General features: G+C 62.0%; 1 protein-coding gene across 3 annotated transcripts in view; it reads right to left on the bottom strand.

The window, feature by feature from the left end:
• The window catches only part of MEF2D (myocyte enhancer factor 2D), a 32,908-nt gene that overhangs the window by 8,426 nt on the left and 2,581 nt on the right, over positions 1 to 21,901 (bottom strand). Inside the window, exons 1-8 of one of the 3 annotated variants that reach the window (XM_034667440.1) lie at positions 7,255 to 10,094; positions 6,890 to 7,081; positions 6,108 to 6,311; positions 4,502 to 4,639; positions 3,369 to 3,579; positions 3,129 to 3,185; positions 1,485 to 1,675; positions 991 to 1,011 (exon numbers count right to left, since the gene is read on the bottom strand). In XM_034667440.1, the coding sequence (XP_034523331.1) occupies positions 991 to 1,011; positions 1,485 to 1,675; positions 3,129 to 3,185; positions 3,369 to 3,579; positions 4,502 to 4,639; positions 6,108 to 6,311; positions 6,890 to 6,943 (876 nt within the window). In that variant the 5' untranslated portion in view covers positions 6,944 to 7,081; positions 7,255 to 10,094. Of the gene's footprint in view, positions 1 to 990; positions 1,012 to 1,484; positions 1,676 to 3,128; positions 3,186 to 3,368; positions 3,580 to 4,501; positions 4,640 to 6,107; positions 6,312 to 6,889; positions 7,082 to 7,254; positions 10,095 to 21,901 lie in introns of those variants that run through there. The other 2 variants (XM_034667439.1, XM_034667441.1) reach the window with 2 other exon arrangements.

Raw genomic sequence — 21,901 nt, 5'->3', positions numbered from 1 at the left:
TTCCCAGAAAGGCTGAGGCCCAGGGAGGGAGGCATGCACACATGCACAGGGGACGGCGGGCGGGCCGCGGGGCCGAGCAACTGCAGGCCCATGCCGCCGCCGCGCACGCCCTGCTGGAGCACGCCAGCATCTGCGCGGGGAACGCAGGGCCTGGCGTGGCGTGTGCCTGCGTGTGTGCACACACGTGTGTGGGGCTGTCAGCTCCATCTGCCGCTGAGTCACTTGTTTACCCCAGCTCCACGCTGGGGCCGAAACTGCCGCCGTGTTGGCCGCCAAAGCCCGCCTGCCTTTTCCAGCCTCTCTGGCCTCCCGTCAGGGAGCTGGGGAAGGAGGAGCCCCCGCCCCACTCCTGGCTAAGGGTGAGTATGTAAGCGTGACAGCGCGTGCGCGGCTGCATGTGCCTGAGCGCATGTGAGGCGGGCTGTGTGCAGGACTGAGCAGGGGGAGGCAGGGAGGAAGCGGCCCGCCCCCGCCGCTGGCAACTCTGGCCTTGCCTTGGGCCTCAGCTGCCTCTGCAAAGTGCTGTCATGGCCTGGCTGGCTCCCCTCCTAAGGAGGCCCCTGTCCTGGGTTCCAAGCATGCTCAGTGGGACCAAGCCAGAGGGCAAGTCCAGTCCAGCCCCCCCCAACACGGGCTCCCCGGGGCACGTCCAGGCGGGCCCCCTGAGGCCTGGGGCTGGCCCACACCGCCCACGCACGTTGAGTGCACGCACACATGCACACACACAGAAAGGGGTGTCTGCACGAACACAGCGTCACAGGAAGACACCTACGGACACACAGGTACACACACATGCATATCTAAGCCGACCCCCACCCCATTCACCTCTGTACCCCACTCGGCACTGAGCACGGCTCCCGGCAAACAACCAAACAAACAGCACATCCGCACCCGCCGGTGGAGGGCAGGGTGTGTGCTCCATGCTCCGCGCGGAGCCACGGGAGGACCCAGGGCTCCGAGCCACCGCACACGTCCCAGGGCCTCACTTACCAGATCTAAATGGTCCTCAGTCTGGGAGCAGAAATAAAACCAAGGGGGCAGTTCAGTCTGCGGCCTCCGCCCACCCCTCACACCCTGGCCCCCGCAGCTGCCCCATCTACCTCTTCGCACATGAGTGGGACGGCGGTCCAGCCGGGGACAGAGCTCTTGGCTGTCCAGACCGACTCCAGAAAATGCCACAACCCCACGTCCATCTTCACAATCCAAGCCTCACCCTTCTGCTGTGCTGGCAAATCCCTCCCATCATCCTCCCCGGCCCAGAACCTTCTCTCCCACCTCCTGTCCCTCCTGCCTGCCCTTGCAGGTGGCACGTCCACGGTCCAACCTCTCGTAGGGCCCTCTAGGGAGAAAGAGCTCAGGAGAAGTCTGGCTTCTACAGTCTCCCTCAGGCAGTCCCACCTACTGACTAGCCTGCATCCCTCCTGCTGGAGGCTGGCTCTTCCCCATGCCCCAGCCCCTGCCCCTCGGTGCAGACACCCACTCACCAAGTGATGCATCAACCCCTTTCCTCCCTGGGAAGTGATGACCCGCAGGTCGGGCTTGCGGCTGGGGGCTCCAAGCTGGGCGCTGTGGGTGGGCGGGGGCGGAGACTTGGCGGGGATGCCCTTGTTGAGACTGTTGCCGTTGGCCACAGGGAGGAGACCGGGGGAAGCCCGAGCACTGCCGTAGCCATTCCCTGAGAGGAGGAGACAGGGGTCAAAGGACAAACACAGACCCAGCCCTCGAGCCATGTGTCAGGAGTCCACGTTCAGAATTGCGTGGGGTGCTGAGCTCTCTGATCTTCCCCGAAAACCACCCTGTGCCGGGAGAGGGGAGAGGCCCCCTCACTCCTGCATGACGGGGTTATTCCCCCGCCTCTAAGCACTGGGTGCACGGGGGAGGAGCACTGGAGCCGGCAGCCGCAGTGGCCACGCCCCGCCCGCTTCCCTCCTTCTGGCCTCACAGACAGGGCGTCCAGCCCTTTTGATCCCACAACCTGCCCCACTGGCTCATAGGGACCCGGCTGCAGACGGGGAGGGCACTCTGGGACTTGGGCCTCTGTGAGGACCCCCGAGGAACCCCGACCACTCAGACTGCAGCTTTGGCCAGGAGACAGGGTGCATGCGACAGGACGCCCGCGGCTCTGGAGAAGATGAGCCATCTGCCGGGTGGCAGTACTGTCACTGGTTACGCGGGATAACACAGCCACCACCACCATGAGACTGGCAACAACCAGCGTGACAACGACCTTGTGCATTTCCGCCACAGTGTACACGGGGCCTCCACGTGCACACGATCTCATTTAACCCTCACGCTAACTGTGCAAGACAGACGGGACGTGCGAGGCTCAGCCCCATTCACAAAACAGCAAACTCGAGGCCTGGTTGGCAGAAGCACAATGACTCAACCAGGGCCACGCCACTGGCTGGAGGCCACACCAGGCCTCCACCCGCGTTCTGCGTGCCGGGCTCGAGCGCCTGGAAGGACTGCCGTGGCCTAAAGTCTGCAGGCACTCCTCCGGCCCTCCCTGGAGAGGAAAGGGTGGCCACTTACCCCTCCACCTCCCCGACCCCAGTGCATGAGCACTGCCAAGGGGGCATGAGATAATGCCTGGGGCTGAGCTGGGGGTTCTAAAGCCCAGAGAAGTGGGGACGACCACAGTCACAAGTGTCACCTTGCTCTGTCCCCTGAGAGCACACTGTTCCCCTGGAAGCGTGGGGCTGCCTTCATCCCAATTCCCGGATCACTCGGGAATGGCAGGAATGTCAGTGTGACGTCAATGGTGACATTTGAAGTCACAATCACCGGCTGGACAACAGCACAGGGCAGGGGAGAGGCTGCTGGTGGCTGGGGGTCTCTGTGGGAGCACGTCGGCAACATCATACATGCGCAACCTCCAGATCCCACCCGATGTCCCCACTCAGTGGAGAAGACTTGCATCTTCTCCAACTAGAAATGTTGGTCCCTTCTTCCAGTTTGCCCAGGATTCCCTGAGCCTACATCTCTGATGATCACCCACACCAGTCAGGGCTGCAGGCAGCCCTCAGGCTCAACTCGGGCCCTGGGACCTTCCTGTCATCTCATTGGGGTCCCTCTTGGTCCCTGGGCCCGTGAGGCCGCTGAGCAGGCAGGCGGGCAGCCGCACTCACCGACAGGGCTGGGGCAGGCTCCGTTAGCACTGTTGAGGTCTCCTCCCAGCATGGCCCCTGGGGACAAAAAGAACCATGGTGAGCTGGCAGGACAGCGCCTTCCACAGCAGGGCCCAGGACCCACAACGGGAGGAGTCCTGGTCCCGTCCCTCAGCAGCCAGCCAAGCGAGCGACAGAATGCCGTGCCGGATGAAAGGAATCACCCCTGCTGGAAACGGAATCCCCGAGTCCCCTGCTCACCTGCGCTGGCCGGCCGCTGGGGCAGGCCCGGAGACACACTGTTCCTCTGCAGCGCCGGCTGCTGGGGGGACAGGAGCCGTGGGTCTGTGAGGGATGACGTCACCAGGGAAGGGGTGACCAGGGAGCCGCTGGGGTTGCTGAACTGCAGTGAACTCTGACTGGATACAGGCACCGTGACAGGCATGGCAAAGTTGGGGGCCGGCACAGCTGACTAGACAGAGGATGGAGAGGCAGGATCAGGCCCGGCGCCCCCCCCGCCCCAGACCCACTGTATCCGAGAAAGAGCAGGGAAGGGTCCCTCTTGTTTCTGGGCTACGTGTCCGAGGGCCCCAGCTCAGGCTCTCTGCCCTGGGCCCTCTCGGAGGAAGTTCACTGGAGGGAGTGCTTTAGGATCGAGCTCTGGCCCAAAGAACGAGAACTGCTCACTGCAGACAGGACCAGGGACCCCTGGAGGCCCCCAGTGGAGGTGGGTTAGTCCTCAGCCAGGCAGGACACACGGGGAGCAGGTTAGAGGGCCTGAGTACAGACCCACGCACACCCACGCAGCTGGGGAAGGCCTGCACCAAGGGTCAGGACCCGTTTCACCTGCGCTCCCTCAACGTCGCTCCCGAGCGTCTCGGGCCGGGGTGTCCGCGCAGGCCCACGGGGACTCTGCCCCAAGAAGACCTGGACAAAGAACACGGCCCCTACCTTCCTGCCATCTAAAACCCTCCTGTCATCTACACACGCCTTGCTGGCGAGAGGGGCGCTCCAGGACTCTCCCGGCCCGTGCTCCATCTGGAAGGAGTCTCAGCAAGGGTCACGGGCATCCACAACCCAGGTCAGCGGTGCCTCGGTGGTCACCGGCAGCCCCGGCACGGCTCAGCGCGGGACGTGCGTCAGGGGCGGCTGGGGGCCGGCGCGAAGCCACACCATGCACCGCGGGGAGACCGCTCCATGCGACTACTCACGGCCAGTCTATAACTCTGCATCATTTTATCAAACTCCTCGTCTATCTTTTTATACTTCTCCTCCGTCTGGGGGGTCAGGGCAAACACCTCGTCCACCTCGGGGCTCTCACACTCCCTGTGCTTCTTGTGCAGCGCCTGGGGGGGCCGGAAGGGGCCGACAGAGACGCAGTGAGTGGGGCTCACCCCGTAGCGCCGGAAGAGCCCGTCCAGCTCCTCACTGGCGCGCCGGTACTTGTCCTCCAGCAGGGGGCTCTGCTCCAGCGAGTCCTCCCCGTCGGGCTCCGGGCTGTCACAGCCGTTGAAGCCCTTCTTCCTCAGGGTCTGCAACCGCACCAGGGCGTCAGCCAGCTGTCACTGGGGGGAGAGGGTCCCCGCCCCCGCCGTCCCTGCCACCCCCGCTGCCCTGGGGCCCTCCTGCTTTCTCCCCACCTCCTTCCTCTGGGTCCCCAGCATTTCCTGGCCACCCCCCCTCCCCGCCCTGCAGCAGCCTGGGAACACGTGCTGGGGCGGGGGGAGGCACCACTACGTGTCTCAAGCCGCAGGGCCCACCACAGGGAATGCCAGTGCACTTGGCACAGACCCCTGCTTCCAAGGTGACAGGTGGGGAGGGGCCCTGGGGGGATGGGATGGGGGCTGATGCCCAGGGCCAGCCCCTGCCTGACCACCCTCTGGTAGCTGCACAGGGAGGGCAATCAGGGCTGGTGTTGCCCAGCCTGGTCCCTGGGCTCTGCTCACAGGAAGAGGGGGAGAGAAACAGATGGGAGATAGAGGGAGAGAAAGAAGGAGGAAGGCCCAGAGGAAGCCAGCGTTTACTAAGCTCCTACTGTGTGACACCCCATATGCTGTCCTTGCCCAGGGGCCCACGCCACGTCAGGGAACACCTGGTAGGTCTCGAGGAGACCCCAAACTTTACCCTTCACAGATACTCCTTCTGCCTTTAGAGTGAATAACGAATGTACATTTTACATTCTAGTCTAGCGTAAATCTGTTTTCTCTATTTTAAAACTAAGATAACTTCCTCCAAATCTTGGAGTTCAAGTCCCTCTCCGGGAAGGCAAGCCTGTGGCTTTCCAGGCACCCGCCTCACTGGCAGAAGTTCTGTTCCCTGAAGGCACACACACCCAGGTGTGAGAAGCAGGAACCGGGTTGTCTCGTTCAAGTCCCACCACACCCTTCAAAGCTCGCTGGCCCCATTCCGTGGAGGTAAAGGCCACCACAGATTCCAAAGCCTGTGTCCTTCAACAGCCTGCAATATTGGCTTTTTTTAAATTGAACCCCAGAGGCCCACAAAGAGACAGAAGCAGAGCAGGAGAGATGGAAACACTGAGAGAGTCAGAGACAGAGTTGGATGTAAGAACAGACCAAGGATGGAGAAGGAGAGCAAAAGAAAACCGGAGGAAAGACAGAGCAGAGGAATGTCCCACCAGCCTGACAAGCATGAGCAAAGGTGCAGGAGGCTGGGTGGGCAGCAGGCCGGGGAGGACACCGGGCTGGGGTGGACACGGGGCCAGGGTGGCAGCGGGCCGGGGAGGACACGGGGCTGGGGTGGGCAGGGGGCCAGGCTGGCAGGGGGCCGGGGAGGACACGGGGCTGGGGTGGGCAGGGGGCCGGGGTGGACACCGGGCCGGGTGGACACTGGGCCAGGGTGGCAGTGGGCCGGGGAGGACACGGGGCCGGGTGGACACTGGGCCAGGGTGGCAGTGGGCCGGGGAGGACACGGGGCCGGGTGGCAGCCCCACCCGCCTTCTCGGCCCGGGTGCACACGGCCGTGCGTGCTGCACGGGCCCACCTCGATGATGTCGGCGTTGGTGCGGCTCTCGTGCGGCTCGTTGTACTCCGTGTACTTGAGCAGGACCTTGTCCATGTCGGTGCTGGCGTACTGGAACAGCTTGTTGGAGTGGTTGAAGATGATGAGCGCAATCTCGCAGTCACAGAGCACGCTCAGCTCATACGCCTTCTTCATCAGCCCAAACTTGCGCTTCGTGAATGTCACCTGCAGGCGGCGGGGGTGGGGGGGTGGCCAGGTCTGGCTCAGTCAAAGCCGGCCCAGATCCCCTGGTCTGGGGGGAAAAGGCCGGCGGCGCCTCTCTGCCAACGTATGGCCAAGACGCAGCCTGGAGCCGCCTCACTGAAGGGGGAGGAGCCGGACGGACAGGATCCACCCCTCTGTGCCAGGGGCTGTGAAGGGGTCAGGGAAGGAAAACTGAAGGGCTTCCCAGATCCTCCCCTGGGGCTGGCGGGGGGGATTCATCATGGGGAACAGGGCATGCCCAGGCATGGCCTGAGGCTTGTGTATGACTCCTGGGCAGGAAGTGGGAGGGAGGGCCGGGGGGAGACACACAGGTCCACCTGCATACAGCAGCAGAGCCTTAGAGCTCTGGGATACAGGGTTCCAAGAGCTGTGGGGAGGTGGGGGTTCCTCTCCTCCCAACTCAGTCCTTCCCCTTCCATACATAATAACCTCCAGAGGCCCCCTCCTTCAGGAAGCCCTCTTGGACTGGCAGGAAGAAGCGGAGGCAGTGGCCAGCTCCCTGCCCTCACCCAGTCTACATGGCTCCAAGACCTCCTCACCTGTCGGTTCCGCTCATCAGTGATTCGCTGGATCTGAATCTTTTTCCTCCCCATTTTCTCCGGGGATCCTCAGTGTTAGGGAGGGGAGGGGATCGCTGCGTGGCGGGTCTCGGCACACCTTACACTGTGCTCATGAACGGCCTGGGACCAGGGCTCAGTTCATGGTCTGCAGGACACCTTCTGCACAACGTCCTGGGAGAGGAGGGTCATGAGAGGACGGTCAGCCCCGGGCGACCACCAGCACACAGGGCAGGCTCACAGCACCCCTGGGAGGGGCTGGCAGCGTCCACCCCATCCTCAGGATGAAGAAATGGGGGTGCCCCGAGGCAATGGCATGCCACAGCCGGGCACAAGCGGGCACTCACACCCAGGGCCCAGGTTCTGGTCCAGGCTCTTTCCACACGAACTCTGCCACTCTTGGGTTCTGGATCACACAGAGCCAGCTTCCAAGGGTTTGGGTCCTGGAGAATGCCCCACACCTTTTCCTCTCCCCAGGACCCTCCTGGAGTAGAGAAATCTGGGTCCACCAGCTGCCCCTCTGGCCTAGGATGGTACTTCCGGTCCTGGCGCCCCGTGCGGAGAGCACCTGCCGAGGCTGCGTACGGCTACCACGGGGTACCTGGTGCCAGGATGGTCATGCACTGGTGGCCCTGGCTCAGGAACACAGAGCAGGCTACAGCCTGGTCCTCACACCTGCCTCATGGAAGCCTTGAGCTGGGGGCCCAGAGTGGGGCTGGGGCTGCAGAGCCCCCCTCTGCCTCCCCCAGGGCTGCTCCACAGCCGTTTCACTCAGTGGGCCTCCACCTAAAAGTTTTGCTTGAAGAGACAATCCTGCTGCTTAAAATAAATAAATAAACACACCACCCCTGCAGAGCGGAGTCCGCAAACTTTTTTGTAAGGGGGTCGATGACTATTTTGGGCCTTGCGGGCCATTCGGCTCTGGACAACTACTTGACGGCCACTGGCGACAACAGGTGAACAGAGAAGAGTGGCAGAGCTCCGCTACAACCAGATCCATAACAACAGGCACGGGGGCAGATGCAGCCCAGAAGTCACGCTCTGCTGACTCCTGCCCCGGCGGACCGCGCTGTGTCTAGGACCCGATTTCCATCCGGGCAGCGCTTCCCAACCTTGTTCACCTTGAAGCACAGAGCGAGCACAGAGCCACTGGCGTGCACCGAGGACGCTGCTGGCAGCCAGGCACAGGCTTCCCCATCTCATGCACCTATAAACTAGCCGTGGCCCACGGGTGAAGGGCTCCGATTCCGCAGCCAGGACGGGAAACAGCCCCCGCACCATACGAGTCCAGGATGGGAGGGCGCATGGGGATGGAAGCCCAGCCTGACCCAGGAAATGCCCGTGCTCCGGTGTGGGCAGTGCCCAAACAGGCTGGGTGAGCCCTAGGGGACTGGAAGCACCCGGAGTGGGATGGCGGCACATGACGACCCCAGGGCCCCTTCGGCTCTGTGAATCCAGGAGAATCAGAGCTGGAGCCTTCTGGGAGAATGGGGAGGGGGGGCAGCAAGCAAGAGGCCCATGTTTTCTGAAGCCACTCTGGGTCAGGGGAGAGCCTTGTCCACAGAAGTCCAGCCCGCCCCTTCAGGGACCCCCTTCCACAGAGCTCTAGGCAGAGACCCTACTGCAGAGTCCAGGGAAGTGGGCTCTCACTGTCCCCCACCTGTCATTTGGAATCCCCTCCGCAGCCCCCACTTCCAGGGGCTGCTGAGTCTTCCTGGAGCCTTTCCAGCCACCCTCAACCACGGCCCCCAAGGTACCACCGTAGATGTTCAAGTTCAGCCCTGGCATCTTGGCCATGAAGGGCAGGGGAGAGGGGAGGCAGGAAATCTGTGGACTTGGGAGGAGCCAGGAATACCCCTTTCCACCCCTTCCGGATACCAGAACTGTCCCTCAGGCTCTCCCTAGCCCAGCTGGAAAGCGACTTTCTGCTGTCCCGAGATCTTCAGGAAACAACGCCACTCCCTCACAACTAGAGGGACCCTCCACCCCCCTCTCTCCCCAGAGCGGGGTTCCAGAACCTCTTCCTCTCTTCCTTGTCCTCAAGGTGCTCCATGGGCCCTGGGCCTCCTACTGTCCCCCGGGCCTCCTACTGTCCCCCTTCACACACACCCTGGGAGAACACCAGCCCAGGCAGCCCCGAGTGGCCCGGCAGCCACCCCATTCCTTGCCTATGGCCCCCATCTCTGCCAAAGGCCCACTTGGAAGGCCCCAGCCCAAGGACTTCAGCCCCCCGCTTCCCAGGGCAACCCCAAAGCTGTTTTTCAGAGCCATGGTGGTCTGGGCTCGCAAGGAGGGTGGAGAGGGCATGCGGAGGACAAGGGGGCTACAGAGAGGCCTTTTTCACTGAGATTCTATGGCCGGCCTTGATAAGCCCGGTGGGGACTGGCTAAGGCCGGTGGGGACTGGCTAAGGCCGTCACTGCTGCACTTCCCTGCTCAGAGCATCCACCTTCCCCCCATCACCCCGTTTCCTACCTCCCTCTCACTGCCTTTTGTGCAGAAGCAAATTCTTGCTGAGATGTGGCCTCTATTGGCCTTGGGCCAGTTCTATCTCTTCCTCCAAGTGGGGAGAGAACCCTCTCTGCGCTCTTGTGGCCCCCGCAAAGTCATTCCTGCAGTCTGACCTCGTTCCCTTGGTTCTCAGGGTACCCTGTCCTCTCCCCTTCTAGCACTTACCACCACCGTATGCTAGTTACAACTCCGCGCCTCTACTCGATGCCCCGCTCCCCAAGGAGCTGGAGCTTCCGGAGGGCAGGACCCACACCCGCCCTCTTCGCCACTCCACCCCCTGTAAGGAGCAGCTTGGGAAAGGTCTGCTCCGAGAAGGGACCGTTTCCCTGTTGCAACCCCGAGAAGTCCTTCTTGTGGTCTCGCTCCAGTCAGTCCCACTGCAGGACCCGCATCCCCTCACTCCGCCCCTGAACTAGGACATCTGGACACCACCGACCCTCCAAGCAGGACTGCCTCTCCAGGCCAGGCCTCAACCCTCCCCACCCTCAGGCTGCCTGGTGCACAGGGTGAGACTCTAAAGTCTTCTATGGAGCAGCCCTGAGCACATGGAGATGGAGAGGATGGGGTTGCTTAGGCAACTGTCGCCTGGCAACCGGCTCCCTGGCTGATCTCCTACACCACCCCCCCACCCCCGCTTCATGCTGGGGGAGCTGGGATGCGAGAGGGATCAGGACTGAGGAGACAGGGAAGCCACAGAGACCCCCTCACCCCCCCAGCACCCTCTGGCCAGAGGGGAGTCAGGGATAAAAAGACCAGGCCCCGTCCATCCCCAGTCTCTGCCAGCGTAACCCCCAAGGACTTTCCTAACTCCACATATCCTGGGCCCCCCGCCCACTGATGCCCCTACCTCTGTGCCAACCCTGCCAGAGGACGAGATGCCCCTGCCTTGGGCAGTCCTTCCTCCTATCTAACCAGAAGCCCTCCTACAGAGGAGGCTGAGTCCGTAATAACCTCTTTCCCCTTCTATTCACTCTACCCACTCTCCATTGCTGCAGCGTCTGAGAGCCCCAGAGCAAGAACATGAACTCACTGCGGACTTTGGAAGAAGGGTGGCTGGGCCCTGGGTGGGCACAGAGGAACCTGTACTGACCCTATCCGAGCTAGGAAGGCCCATCCTGTCCCGGTTCCCTCCTACTCAATTAGGAAAGTCCTAATGAACACCTGGACCTCCTTAATCAGCCCTCTGCCTAATGACCTCACCAACTGCCAGGAGCCAGAGGCCTGGGCATGTGTTCTCCAGATGTGCACCTTTTCCCTGGCCGGCCCCCATGCCTCTTCTCCTTTCCGGCCCTCTCCTCCTCTAGAAAGCCCTCCCAGACCTGACTTTTGGCTGTCTGTCCTGGAACCCAGGCCTGGAGGGGGCTTAGCAGGATGCCATGGACACGGGGGCTCGGCTAGGATGGCTTTCCGGCTCCAGTGGCCCCGGGGCCCGCCTGACCTCAGGCCACAGCTACGACTCCTTGGGCTGGCGGCATCTGTGTCACCAAAAGTAGCCCCTGGAAGGCTCCGGCGGCTTCTGCTTCTCCCGCTCAAGGCAGTGCTGGCAGGACAGAACTGGGCAGGGTGGGCCTCCTGGGGGCAGGAGTGGGGACAGAGAGCAGAGGGGGAGGGAGGATGGCAGCTGGGCTGAGCCCTGGGGAGGCAGGCACAGACCCACCTTCTTAGGGAAGGCCGGTGGCAGAGAAGCCTCGGCAAATGGAGAACAGAGAGGACACGGGGCTGGAGAGGCTCATCCGACAACACCCTTGACAAGGAGGAGGGGCTGAGGGAACCAGAGATGGTGGGAAATCCAGAGGGACCCTGTGGACAGCCATTTGTCCAAGCTGGGATCCAGACCCAATAGGAACCCGTGGGCTGTATTTACATGCAAATGAGGTGCAAACAATATGCAAAATGTACCCTAAAGGGGGTCTCAGGCTGGAGGGGGCATGGGAGAAAAAACAGGCCCCTGCCTCCCCCAATTTAACACCTCTGGGTGCCTGAACAATACTCAAACCACTCTCGGGTTTCAGAATGATGCTATCTCAGTTCCTGTGTGCGGGTGGCCTGGGGCCAGTGGGGACAGTGCGGGGGAGCAGGCAGGGCCGCCTCCAGGAGCTGCAGCTGGGGTCGGCCGCCCCTCCTGGGGAGCCCAGAAGTGTCTTCCAGCTCCTCTCTCCTACCTCCCCGCGGCCCCCACACCAGCCGGCCCAGGGCCCAGCGGCCCCCAGGAACTGGAGAGCATCTGCTTCCAGAGCTGCCCTAGCGGAGCCGGGGCCCAGAGAGCCTGAGTGAGCAGCCTCCGGTCACAGAGCACTGGGCTTCCACCCTGCTCTCCGCACGGTCAGAAAGGCAGCTCTCATTAGGCAGGCCCTCCAGCCCTTCCTCCCAGGCTGCTCCAGGCCGCAGGCTGGGGACTGGAGGGGAAGGCAGGAGGCGCTGGAGACAGCTGTCATCCCTCCTCCCGCCCCTTCCCTGTGGCTGGGCTGCAGGGCATGAAATAAGCAGCAGGCGCTGGGGGAGGGGGTGACAATCCAATCCACCTGTCACCCCCACAGTCAGGCGGCCTCAAGCAGCCTGCTCACTAACAAGGGAGGAGGCGTGGGTGAGGCAGACACGGAGGAGGGTGGTAGAGGGGGACAGACACACAGACGGGCGAAAAAGAGAGGCAGAGAGGCCAAGAGGAAGGCTGAGTGTGAGGCGGAGGCAGCCACAGACAAGGAGAGGGCCCGCGCAGAGAGGGCGAAGCCCGGAGCCCGGCCGGGACAGGACGAGCCTCGGAGGCGCAGGCAGGGAGCCAGTGGCAGTTTCACTGCACCCCGACACCCTGCGTCGGGCACGACCCGCTGGGCCGCCAGGCCTGCCCTCTGAGTACTTGCAGTCCAGCCAAGACACAGACCAGGGGAGGGCAGGTCCCGGCGAGGGCACGCGGGCCCCCAGAGTGGGCAGAGCGGACTGCAGAGGCCCTCTGGGTCCCCACCCCAGCCCGGGGCTCACAGCCGTCCTGGCCCCTCTCCTGGCCCTGTGGCCTCTTCCCTCGAAGCAGAGACCCACGGAGGTGCGCTCTGGAAGATGGGGTGGGAAGGCGAGCCCCAACACTAACACACGGGGCACAGGCAGGGCGTGCTGGGGTTCACAGCCCTGGGGTAACACAGGGGGCCTTCCTTCGCAATCGGTTAAGTCCTCAGAAGTGGGGGCAGTGCCCTTCACCCCCACCCATCCAGCCCAGTTCTCACGCCCCCAGCCTGCTCCCCCCACTGCCCCGTTCCTCTCTGCTCTTCCGTTCCACCCCCCTCCCCCAGCCCAGGGCAGCCGCTTCATTCAACCCAGAGTTCCAGCGTCTGCTTTCAAAGGCACAGGCAATCCCCGTCCCCATCCTCCTTCCCTCAAAGTTCTGTTTGGCAGGCTCCCTTCCCAAACCCCTGGTTCCCACCATCTTCCCCTCCCTCGGGAACTCCCCTCCCCCAGCCCAGCAGCCTCAGGGTTGGGCAGGGGCTATTTTTAGCCTGGGCACTGAGCTAATTTTAACTCACCGACAGGGACCTGGGGGCGGGCTGGCGGGCTGGGGGGAGGGAAAGGACCAGTCCGGGAAAGCTGGACCCAGGGTAGGGGTGGTCTCAGGTCCCAGGTGCCCTAAGAAGGCGAGTGGAGGCCGGCGCTTCAGCCTTGGCTGAAGGGACAGGGATGGACCAGCCAGGGGAGCAGCCGCGGGGCCAGCTCGTTGGCACCCTCCCTGCAGCTTCTGCTGGACACCTCTCCCGAGCCCCACCCTAGGCTTCCCGTGGGGTAAATCCCCTGGGATGGGGTCATCCTGTTCTCTGCCCGGGAGATGCCTCTCCAGTGAGGGTCTGTCTCCTGAGCCTCCTCCGCTGCCTCCCCGCCCCAGCTTGTCCTTCCTGTAGTCTAGCTCCCATCCTTCCTGCAGCAGCCAGGGTGTCCAGTGCCCTACCCAGGCAGCGGCCAGCCCACCCCCTGGGGCTCCAGCACCACCCACCGCAGCTCTGGCTTCCCCTGGTGGCCTCTGGGTTGGCTCCTAGGAACCACCCCTCCCCCAAATCCTCGCAAGTTTCTGGAGCCACTGGGCCTGATCTCAGGAAGAATCTGGGGGTAATAGGAGATTGAATCCTAGCAGAAAAGGGATAGATGTGGTTGGGCAATGAACAGCCCAGGGAAGCACGGGGTCTTTGGGTGGGGATTCTGGATACCTGGGTTCTAGTCCTTGCTCTGGCCCTAAATGACTGTGTGACTTTGAACGAGTCACTGCCGCCTCCAGGTTTTACCCCACTGGTCAGCACAACGGGTGGGTGAAGGGGAGTAGGTACCCGAGTGCCCTTCCAGCCAGGACATTTGGTTCCCGTGCTCCTTACAGAGGTCCAAAAGGAAGCGAGGTCAGGAGCGGGTTCCTCCAGACACTGCCTGGTTGGGTCCACTGTCCTCCAGCCTAGCGGGAAGGGCAGTGTGGGGTCCAGAAGACAGGAGAGATGGGGCTGATAAAGGCGGAGGTGCTTTCTGAACAGTAACCCTCATGACAGATGGCAGAGGGCTGACGGAGGCTCACGGTCAGCTAGGGCGGGTACCAGGTGGGTCAGACCAGGGGGCCACAGAGATTCAGCCACCCCAGCCGCCAAACACACCTGGAACATCTATCAGGCCCAGGGCTTGGGTAGTGACTGCCCCCCGCGGTCACGGTCATGGTCATTAGTGGGGCCGGTTCTGGAACCCAAGCCTGAGCCTTGCTTCATGCTCTACCCAGCAGTCTGATCCGTAATGACTCAGTACCACTCATTTGCATGGGGATTTGCATGGGGATCTGACCTTACTCCATCAGGCTCAACTTCCCATTCCAGTAACTGGGCCACCCCCACCCAGTGCACCTAGGCACTCAGGATGGAGTTCCAGGCACCTTCTGCAGAAAGCATCCCCGAACCGATAAAAGAATCCCCGTGGTACTGTCTCAGCTCTCGGTCCCACGGGACCCTCCACGCCTGTCCCTCCTCTGAGTCGGGCAGGGGTGTGACCCTGAGACGGAAGCAAGCATCACAGCAGAGGGACCAGATGAGACTCACAGTGTCAGCTGCCTGGGGGCTCCCAGGAGAAGCAGCCCACCCCACCCCTCAGCGCCCAGGCTGGGGCAGCAGGAGGACAGGCTGGCTGTCCTTTATCCTCATCTCTAAAATCCACTTCCAACCCTCCAAATGAGGGGAGACAGCCTCGTGCAGCAGGCAAGACACATGCTAGGCCACAGAGAGGACTTCCCAGGCCTGCAGTTTTGGCCTCCAAGCAGTCTCTGAGGCTCAAATTTGCTTTGTTAGAAGTCACCCAACCAAGCAGGGGCAGCTGGTAACATCTCGGGGAGCATGGAGGCCCCGGCATGACGCTCCAAGGGGGACTGGAAGGCAACCCGTCCCCTGGCCGCCTCGAGAAGCTCTTGTCTGCCTGTCCAGTTAGAGCAGCGCCCCTTGCAGCCCTGCCCTAGCCTAGCGGTCCGTGATCCCAGGAAGGCCTTCCTGCTCTCTAACCTCCATCCCTCCCGCCGCAGCCAGTCCTTCCACTCCGGTCATCTAGACGAGAGTGGTGGCCGGGGGCCCCCGGCCATCTGAAGCGGTTGGGACGGTTAGTGTGTCACCTTCCACCTCCCCACCCAACTTCCCTCTGGGGTCTCAGGAGACAGAAGTGAAAGTGGCAGCTGGGGCCTTGGGGGGGGCGGGTCAGCTTGAGAGCCGTTGGGTGAGCACGATGCCACCGGTGCCGTGTCTGGGCTGCCTGCCACGGCAAGCGGATGGGCTGGTGGTTAGAGCAGGGGAGGGACTTCCCATGGAAATGAGGGCATGGGGTAACTATGGAGTGCAGGCCCCCGAGCGAAGGAACAGCAGGCCGAAAAGAAAAAAGTGGAGAACAGGGCTGTAGTCTCAGAAGGACGCTCTTCCAGGCGATGGTGGGACCCTTCCTTCCTGTGCACAGAGCCAGGGCAGGGCTTCTCTGGCCGCGGCGGGTGGCGGGGTCTGGGCCCTGACCTGACTGCTAGAACAGGAGTGCAAGGAGAGGAGACAAGGCCCAAGGCCCGGGCCCTCACACGGCGGCGCAGCGCCCGTCCTGACGAAAGGGAAGGCGGAGGATCAGGACGTGAGCGTCCACCTACAGTCACAGACAGGGCCCAAAGAGGCCAATCCAATCAGAGAGAGCAAATCCTCCTAGAGACATCATGACCTCGGGGAGCCACTGAGGATTTAAAGGAGCCACTCAGGGCGGTGGCTGGGTCTCCTCCCGACTCGAAGGACAGTCCTCTAAGACCCTGGCAGGGGAGGGCGGGCAGCGCGGCTGTGTGGGCCTCCCGAGGCGGCCGGCCAGGCAGCTCTTACACGATTAGCTCACTGCCTGCAGGACAGGCGCCAGGTGAGGCTAAGATGCCCAGACAGATGGAGGGGGCCCCAGTGGGTGGGGGGGACCTCCACACAGCGACACAAATACGTGCCCCCAGATTCAATTCACAGCCCACCCTTCCGTGAACCTACTGTGCGAAGACCCCTGGGCTTGCCGGCCAGGACCCCTGGCTACCAACCAGCCTTCTCTGCCTATGACCTGGCACCATCCGGCTCTGAGTGGGGAAGTCCCGCCCGCTGTCTACTCTCAATCCTTCTGCCACACTTTACCACCAGCCCCCACCCCCCCACCCCGCACGCCCCCAGGGAGCAGGTGAGCCGGCCAAGGGGCTCCTACTCTCCCCTGCCAGTCAGTCCCTCACCTCCTCACCCTCTGGCTGACAGGTGGGAGAAACAAGAGGGAACAGCTGGGCTAGGACACCTGTTCCCACCGGGTCAGTCTGGGCCCCACGGGCCTGGCCTGGGGGGTGCACTGGGGAGTCAGCAGAGAGGCAAGCAGCTGTGGGGGCCGGAGGAAAGGAGCTCAAAGGTCAAGGAGAGATGTGACTGGAAGGCCTAAAGCCCCCCTTTCGGGCTCAGCCCTTCCTCTGGGGCCACCCTCAACCACTGTCCCTCGCCAGACAGAACACACGCATGCTTTAAGGAGAAAAACTCGAGGTCTGAGGTCATCTGCACCATCCCCTTGCCTCCATGTTACTTGATCCACCAGAGTCTGGAGCAGGAAGACTCCAGAAACGAGACAGACCCCTCCCCTCCCCACCCACCCCCACCGAATGTTTTCTCTCGAGGTTTGGGGATGAGCTCTCTTACTCCTCATTCTCCCAACCGTCAACCCTGAGCATTTGCTGGCGGGGGTGGGGCGGGAAAATCATGAGGAATAAGGAAGCAAGCAGCCAGGGGATCTGCTAAGACTCACGGGGAGGTGGAGGTAGAGGGAAGGCTCTGAGGCAGGGAGACAGCTGGCTGGGGAGGCAGGGTTGGGCTCGGTGTCCCCAGCCCACCCCCGCGTCAGACTGAGCCCTAGGCCTGGAGGCCCCCACAGGGCCCCCTCAGGCAGCTCCCACACACCAGGTCCCGGCCAGGGCACTGCCTGCCCCCACCCCACCTTCTAGGTGGCTGCCTGAGCCAGCAAGTTCTGGGCCAGGCTGGAGCTGGGGTCTAGAAGAAAGAGGCACCCACTTTCCAAGCACCCGCTCTCAAGGACCCCATGTTTCCCCCACTGACTCTCCTTCCTTTCCCAGGAGAGGCGGCTCTTGAGGTTGCCAGCAATGAGGGGCGGAGGTGGGCTCACCACAGGACGGGGCTGCCCTCCCCCAGGGAGTTCGAGCAATTCCTTCCAGGACAGAGTCCCGAACTTCTGGGCTGGGTAGGCTCCTGTCAGCCAGGCCTCTTGCCTTCAGACCAGCCTGAGCTCCTGTGGCCCAACTTCCCCCACTAGCCGCTCGTTACACCCAGCTCCAGCGGGTACTGACAGGTGTCATTTGGTCCTTGCTCGGGGGGCTTTCTCCCACGGCACTCCATCAGGGGACGATTCCTTCTCAGGAAACCGAAGCAACATCTCCCTCAGCTTGCCCTCATCCTCTGCCCTCAGCCAGGGACTCCTACGAGTCCTCCCTTTCCTTAATGCACTGTCCTCGTCCTCCTCCCAGGTCTCCCTGGGCCTCTGCTCCACTGCCCCTCCCGCAGGGCAAGACCCTTCCCTTACCCTCTGACAAAGTCCCTAACACCTCTTCACCAGGGAAGAGGGGCTGTGAGGTCTTCCCACCCCAGCTGGATCATGTGGCAGGGAGGCAAGGGGACGGAGCAATGACCCCTAAGCAAATCACTGAAATCTCTGACTCAGTTCCCCAGTTATAAAAACAGTTATGCCGGGGAACCAACGTGTCTTCTTGTGTTCCCATGCCCAACACAGAGCCTAGAACACAGGGACGGGGCAAACAGAAGCTTCCTTCCTCCGGTTCCCAGGGATCTCAAGAGCTTTAGTGTTAGGTCTCCAAAGAAAGCGTGAATGGGGTACTGCCCACGGTAAAGGTCCCTTGACCAGAGGGCAAAAAACATCTCCCTTTCTATATGCTTCCCTGGTCTGCCCAGCTCCCCGGGGAGCGGCCAGAGCACCCAGCCAGAGGCACCAAGCCAAGGTCAGTGACCAGGCCTAGAGCCCAGAGCCTCCTGGGAGGGTGAGTTTAAATGAGTAAATATGGTCCCGCCTGGGTGTGGCCAGCAGTAGGCCGAGCTCTAGACAAGCCCCTCCCCTCCCAGCCTACAGCAGAAGGGAGAGAGCTCACACTGCAAGCAAAGCGGCCTCCCCACCCCTGCGAAGGCTCTCGGGGTCCTGTGCAGACTCAGTGAGCACATCCTCCAGTCTCCACGCCGGCCACGACCAGCCAGCACCATGACTAGGCTCCCAGGAAGGGGAGGTTGCAGCCACAGCCTCAGGAAAAGGAAAAATCAGTTGCCAAGGGCCTTGGGGACCCTCCAGGCCAGGGAGCTACCCCACAATGCTCGCGGGCTCAGATGCAACCTCGATACATTGGGGTGGCCTTGTTCATCAGAGTGAGTGGGGAGGGAGACAGAGATTAGTGCAAGCCACCAGGCCTCCCAGGTGCTCTGATCACCACCAGGCTCTCGAACCTCCAATCCACCTGGAAAGCCGACTTGCCCCAGGGCATGAGGAGAGAGGCGGTGTGAGCAAGGGCTGCGGGGAGGGGCAATGGGGGTGCTGCAGGGGCAGTGATGGGAGTCAGCCAGGGCTCCTCCACTGGCAAGCCATGCTCTGGGGCTACCCACCTGCGGTCCAACCTCAATCCCTCCTGCTCCAGTCAGCCCTCCCTCTTCCAAGTTCTTACAGGCCTCTGCTTCCTTGCCCCTGGTCCCCCACCCAGCCTCCAATCCCTTAATCATCTTCCCATTCACTAGCCCTCACCCCCCGCGGGGCAGCATCTGCTCCGTGGGTGTCTACACACCCGTGTGTATGTGCTTGCACACCTTCATGCACGCGTGCCACTAACTGCTGGGGGCCTGCCAGGGGCGTCTGGGCCTGGCAGTCTGCACAAGACCCCCGCCCGGCGCCCCTCGCCGGCTCTAGGACAAGCTCTCCTCAGCCTCAGGCAAGGGGGCAGAAGAGAAAATAAATCCCCCATCCCCACCAGGCCACTGTTCCGAGGCCTTTCAGAAAGCAGAGCCACCAAGGGTGGCTAGAGAAACAAGCACTTAGAGATCCCCGTCTTTCCTAGGCCAAGTGAGAGCCACCTCCGGCCGTCATCTAGAGCCACTGGTAAGTTCTCCCTGAAGTCTGAGCTCCATCCTGCTTGCTGCAGTGGTGGGCAGGCAGGCCAGCCCCAACCACAAGACAGCAAGGTGTCCAGCTGCCCACACAGAACGACTAGCACCTCACACCTCCCCCTCCCACCATGAGTAAGTCACCAAACTGGGACAGAAGGACAGACGGTTGGCCGGACTCCGGCCCCATGACTGGCTCATAAAAGCCACCAGCAATTACAGTGATGCCGAGGCGATGCCTGCTCCTCCCCCACCTCCTCCTTCCCTGTAAAAAGCGGGATAATTGCCTCAAACCAGGGGGCCTCAGAGAGCCCAGAGTCCCAGAGTCCCAGCCATGGTGCCACGGGGTGGGGAGAGCCCCCCACCACAGCGCCACACGACCCAGAACCCGACCCCTGATGATGGACCCTAGGCGCACATCTGACCCTCATATCCACTATGCACACCGAACAACCCGAGGCCGGGCCTCTGTTACCCACCCCCAACCTACTCCTCTTCTTCAGTAAGGCCACTACCTTCTGGACTAGAAGGACAGAGAAGCAGGGGGCCTGGCTCCAAATACGACCAGGGAAATGCTGGACCGGACCCACCCGTCCGTCCGGGACTCCTCTTGCTCCCACACAAGCAGAGAAGTGGGTGGCCAAGTGTCCAACACAGGGCCCACCCACACCAGGCCAGGGTAAGCACTCAAGATTCTGGACCTGGTACCAGCCAAGGAGGGCAGGCGGCCCAGGTGGCCAGGGGAGAAGGTTAGTAAGATGAGCAGAAGGCCAGGCCTCTCTGGGGGCACAAGGGCTAGGGATGCCCACAACAGAGACCTGCCCAGGGCAGCTCTGGAGGAGGCGGGTGGGAGGGGCTAGGTCACCATTAGTGAGGGTCTAACCTAAGGCCTCCTCTTCCCTGGGCCCAGAAGGAGCCTGGGGCCTCCCCTAGCCTCCTTGCTACTGGTACTCCAGACCCCCACTGAGGACTTTACCCTCCAGCTTCTTCCCCCATCACACCACCCAAGAAAGACCAGAGAAGATTAAAAAAAAAAAAAAAAAAGGAAAGAAAGAAAGAAAGGGGAAAAAAAAAAAAAACACCCTGCTGGAGAAAGATTATATAACAGCAGCCAGAAAGACTATCCTATCTCCCAGTCTGTGAGAAGAGCCTGGAACCAAGAGGGGCAGAGCTGGGAAGCCCAGACCCTCCAGCCCAGGAGCAGCATGCAGACAGTGGGGGGGACAATGGCCAGTACATCAGAGCCACAGTTCCTAGTCTCCACCACTCTGTTCCAGGCAGTGGGTACTGGAGACAACCTCTCGTGCCCAGCCCCCACCAGAAGGGTCAGGATGCTCTCTCTGACTGGGTCCTGCTGCTCCCCTTGGACCAGGGGTTCCAAGAGCAAGGACTGTGTCTTTCCTCTCATGGCCTCTCCCCACTATGGAGCCATGCCTGAAAAACCGGCACTTAGACTAAAGCCCTGACACAGATCTGCTGTGTGACTTCAGGTAAAAAGCTCAACCTCTCTGGTGCGTAGAGGAGTGTGAATGACAACCCTTCCTTTTCCCAAAGAAACCAGAGACCCCTCCCTTACGAATGTCCACACACACACATACACATACACACAGGTACACAAGCACATACAGGGTATGTTGGGGGGTGGGGAGATACGACAAAGAGAAAAGGACCATTGAGACCCCAGGGTCCAAATGCCTGTCCTAGGGCAAACTGGGAAAGAGCCAAACATACGCTCTAGTATTCCCCAATCACCCCACATAAACGGGTCCTAGGCCACCCTCACACGGATCCCACCCCACCCCCATCTCCTGCCCAACACACTGGGAAACCACAGGAAGGAAATTCATTCCCAGGCAGGCCGTGGGAGCTGGGACAACCAGGCTAAGTCCTGGGGCGGGTGTGACCCAGCGGCCACAGGCGGGCTGGACATCTGTGAACACGGACATGTGCCTCTTCCACGCTCTCCTTGACTACCAATACTTCCCTGCTGGGGGTTTGAAGACGAGTGGGAGGTGGACAGCTCCCTAACTTCAAAACACCCAATCTCAAGCTGGCCTGGGCTCCCCTCCTATCTCGAGGCCAGAGCAGCCCAAGGTCACCACCCCAGACGGCAAACTTCCCATAGGCAAACTTCCCATAGTCGAAGCTGGCCCCTGAATTGCCTAGGAGACCCACTGAGGGGATGGGGGAGGGGTGGGGGGAGGGCCATCCCCCAAACCAAAGAAACCAGGCCAACAAGGAGACCTCAAAAAGGGCACTGGGCACGGGGAAGGTGGGCAGAGGATCCCCCATTGTACCCCCCCGCAAACCACCAACAATGCCCTGTTTAAGAGGAGGTACAGACAGCCACCCACTCAGAAGGACAAACCTGGGATAACCTAGTCAGTGGCTGCAAGCATGCCCACACCCAGGAGCCCTCCCCACGCAGGGAGAGACTTCCAGAGGCTGTCCAGAGGTCGGCTGAACCACTGAGAAGGGGCCCTTTCTCCTATCCCCGAGACCCAAACCTGACAAGAAGGGGCTGCCATGGGGGCAAGACACAAGACCCCCCTGGTCTCCTTGGCCCTCCCTCCCCAAAAGCCCCCCAAACACTCCCTCGACCCCCACTCCCAGACCAGTTCAGCCTGCCATTGGTGGAGAGAGGGACTGGAGAACTCTTGCCCAGATGTTGAACAGCTGCAAACTTCTGGCCAGGGTTTCTCCAACTGGGGCTGCTGACAAACCAGATCGGGGGTCTCGGAATGGGGGTGGGAGGTCCCAAGAAAGGGTCGAGGGCGCCCACCTCCGTGGTGACTCGGCGTCCCAAGTCCACAGGCACCCGGCACTCCCGGGCCCGGACACACACA

This window comes from Ailuropoda melanoleuca, chromosome 8, assembly GCF_002007445.2.
Source record: "Ailuropoda melanoleuca isolate Jingjing chromosome 8, ASM200744v2, whole genome shotgun sequence".
NCBI lineage: Eukaryota > Metazoa > Chordata > Mammalia > Carnivora > Ursidae > Ailuropoda > Ailuropoda melanoleuca.
The sequence above is the reverse complement of the archived record's forward strand: the minus strand, read 5'-3'. Positions and strand labels throughout refer to the sequence as shown.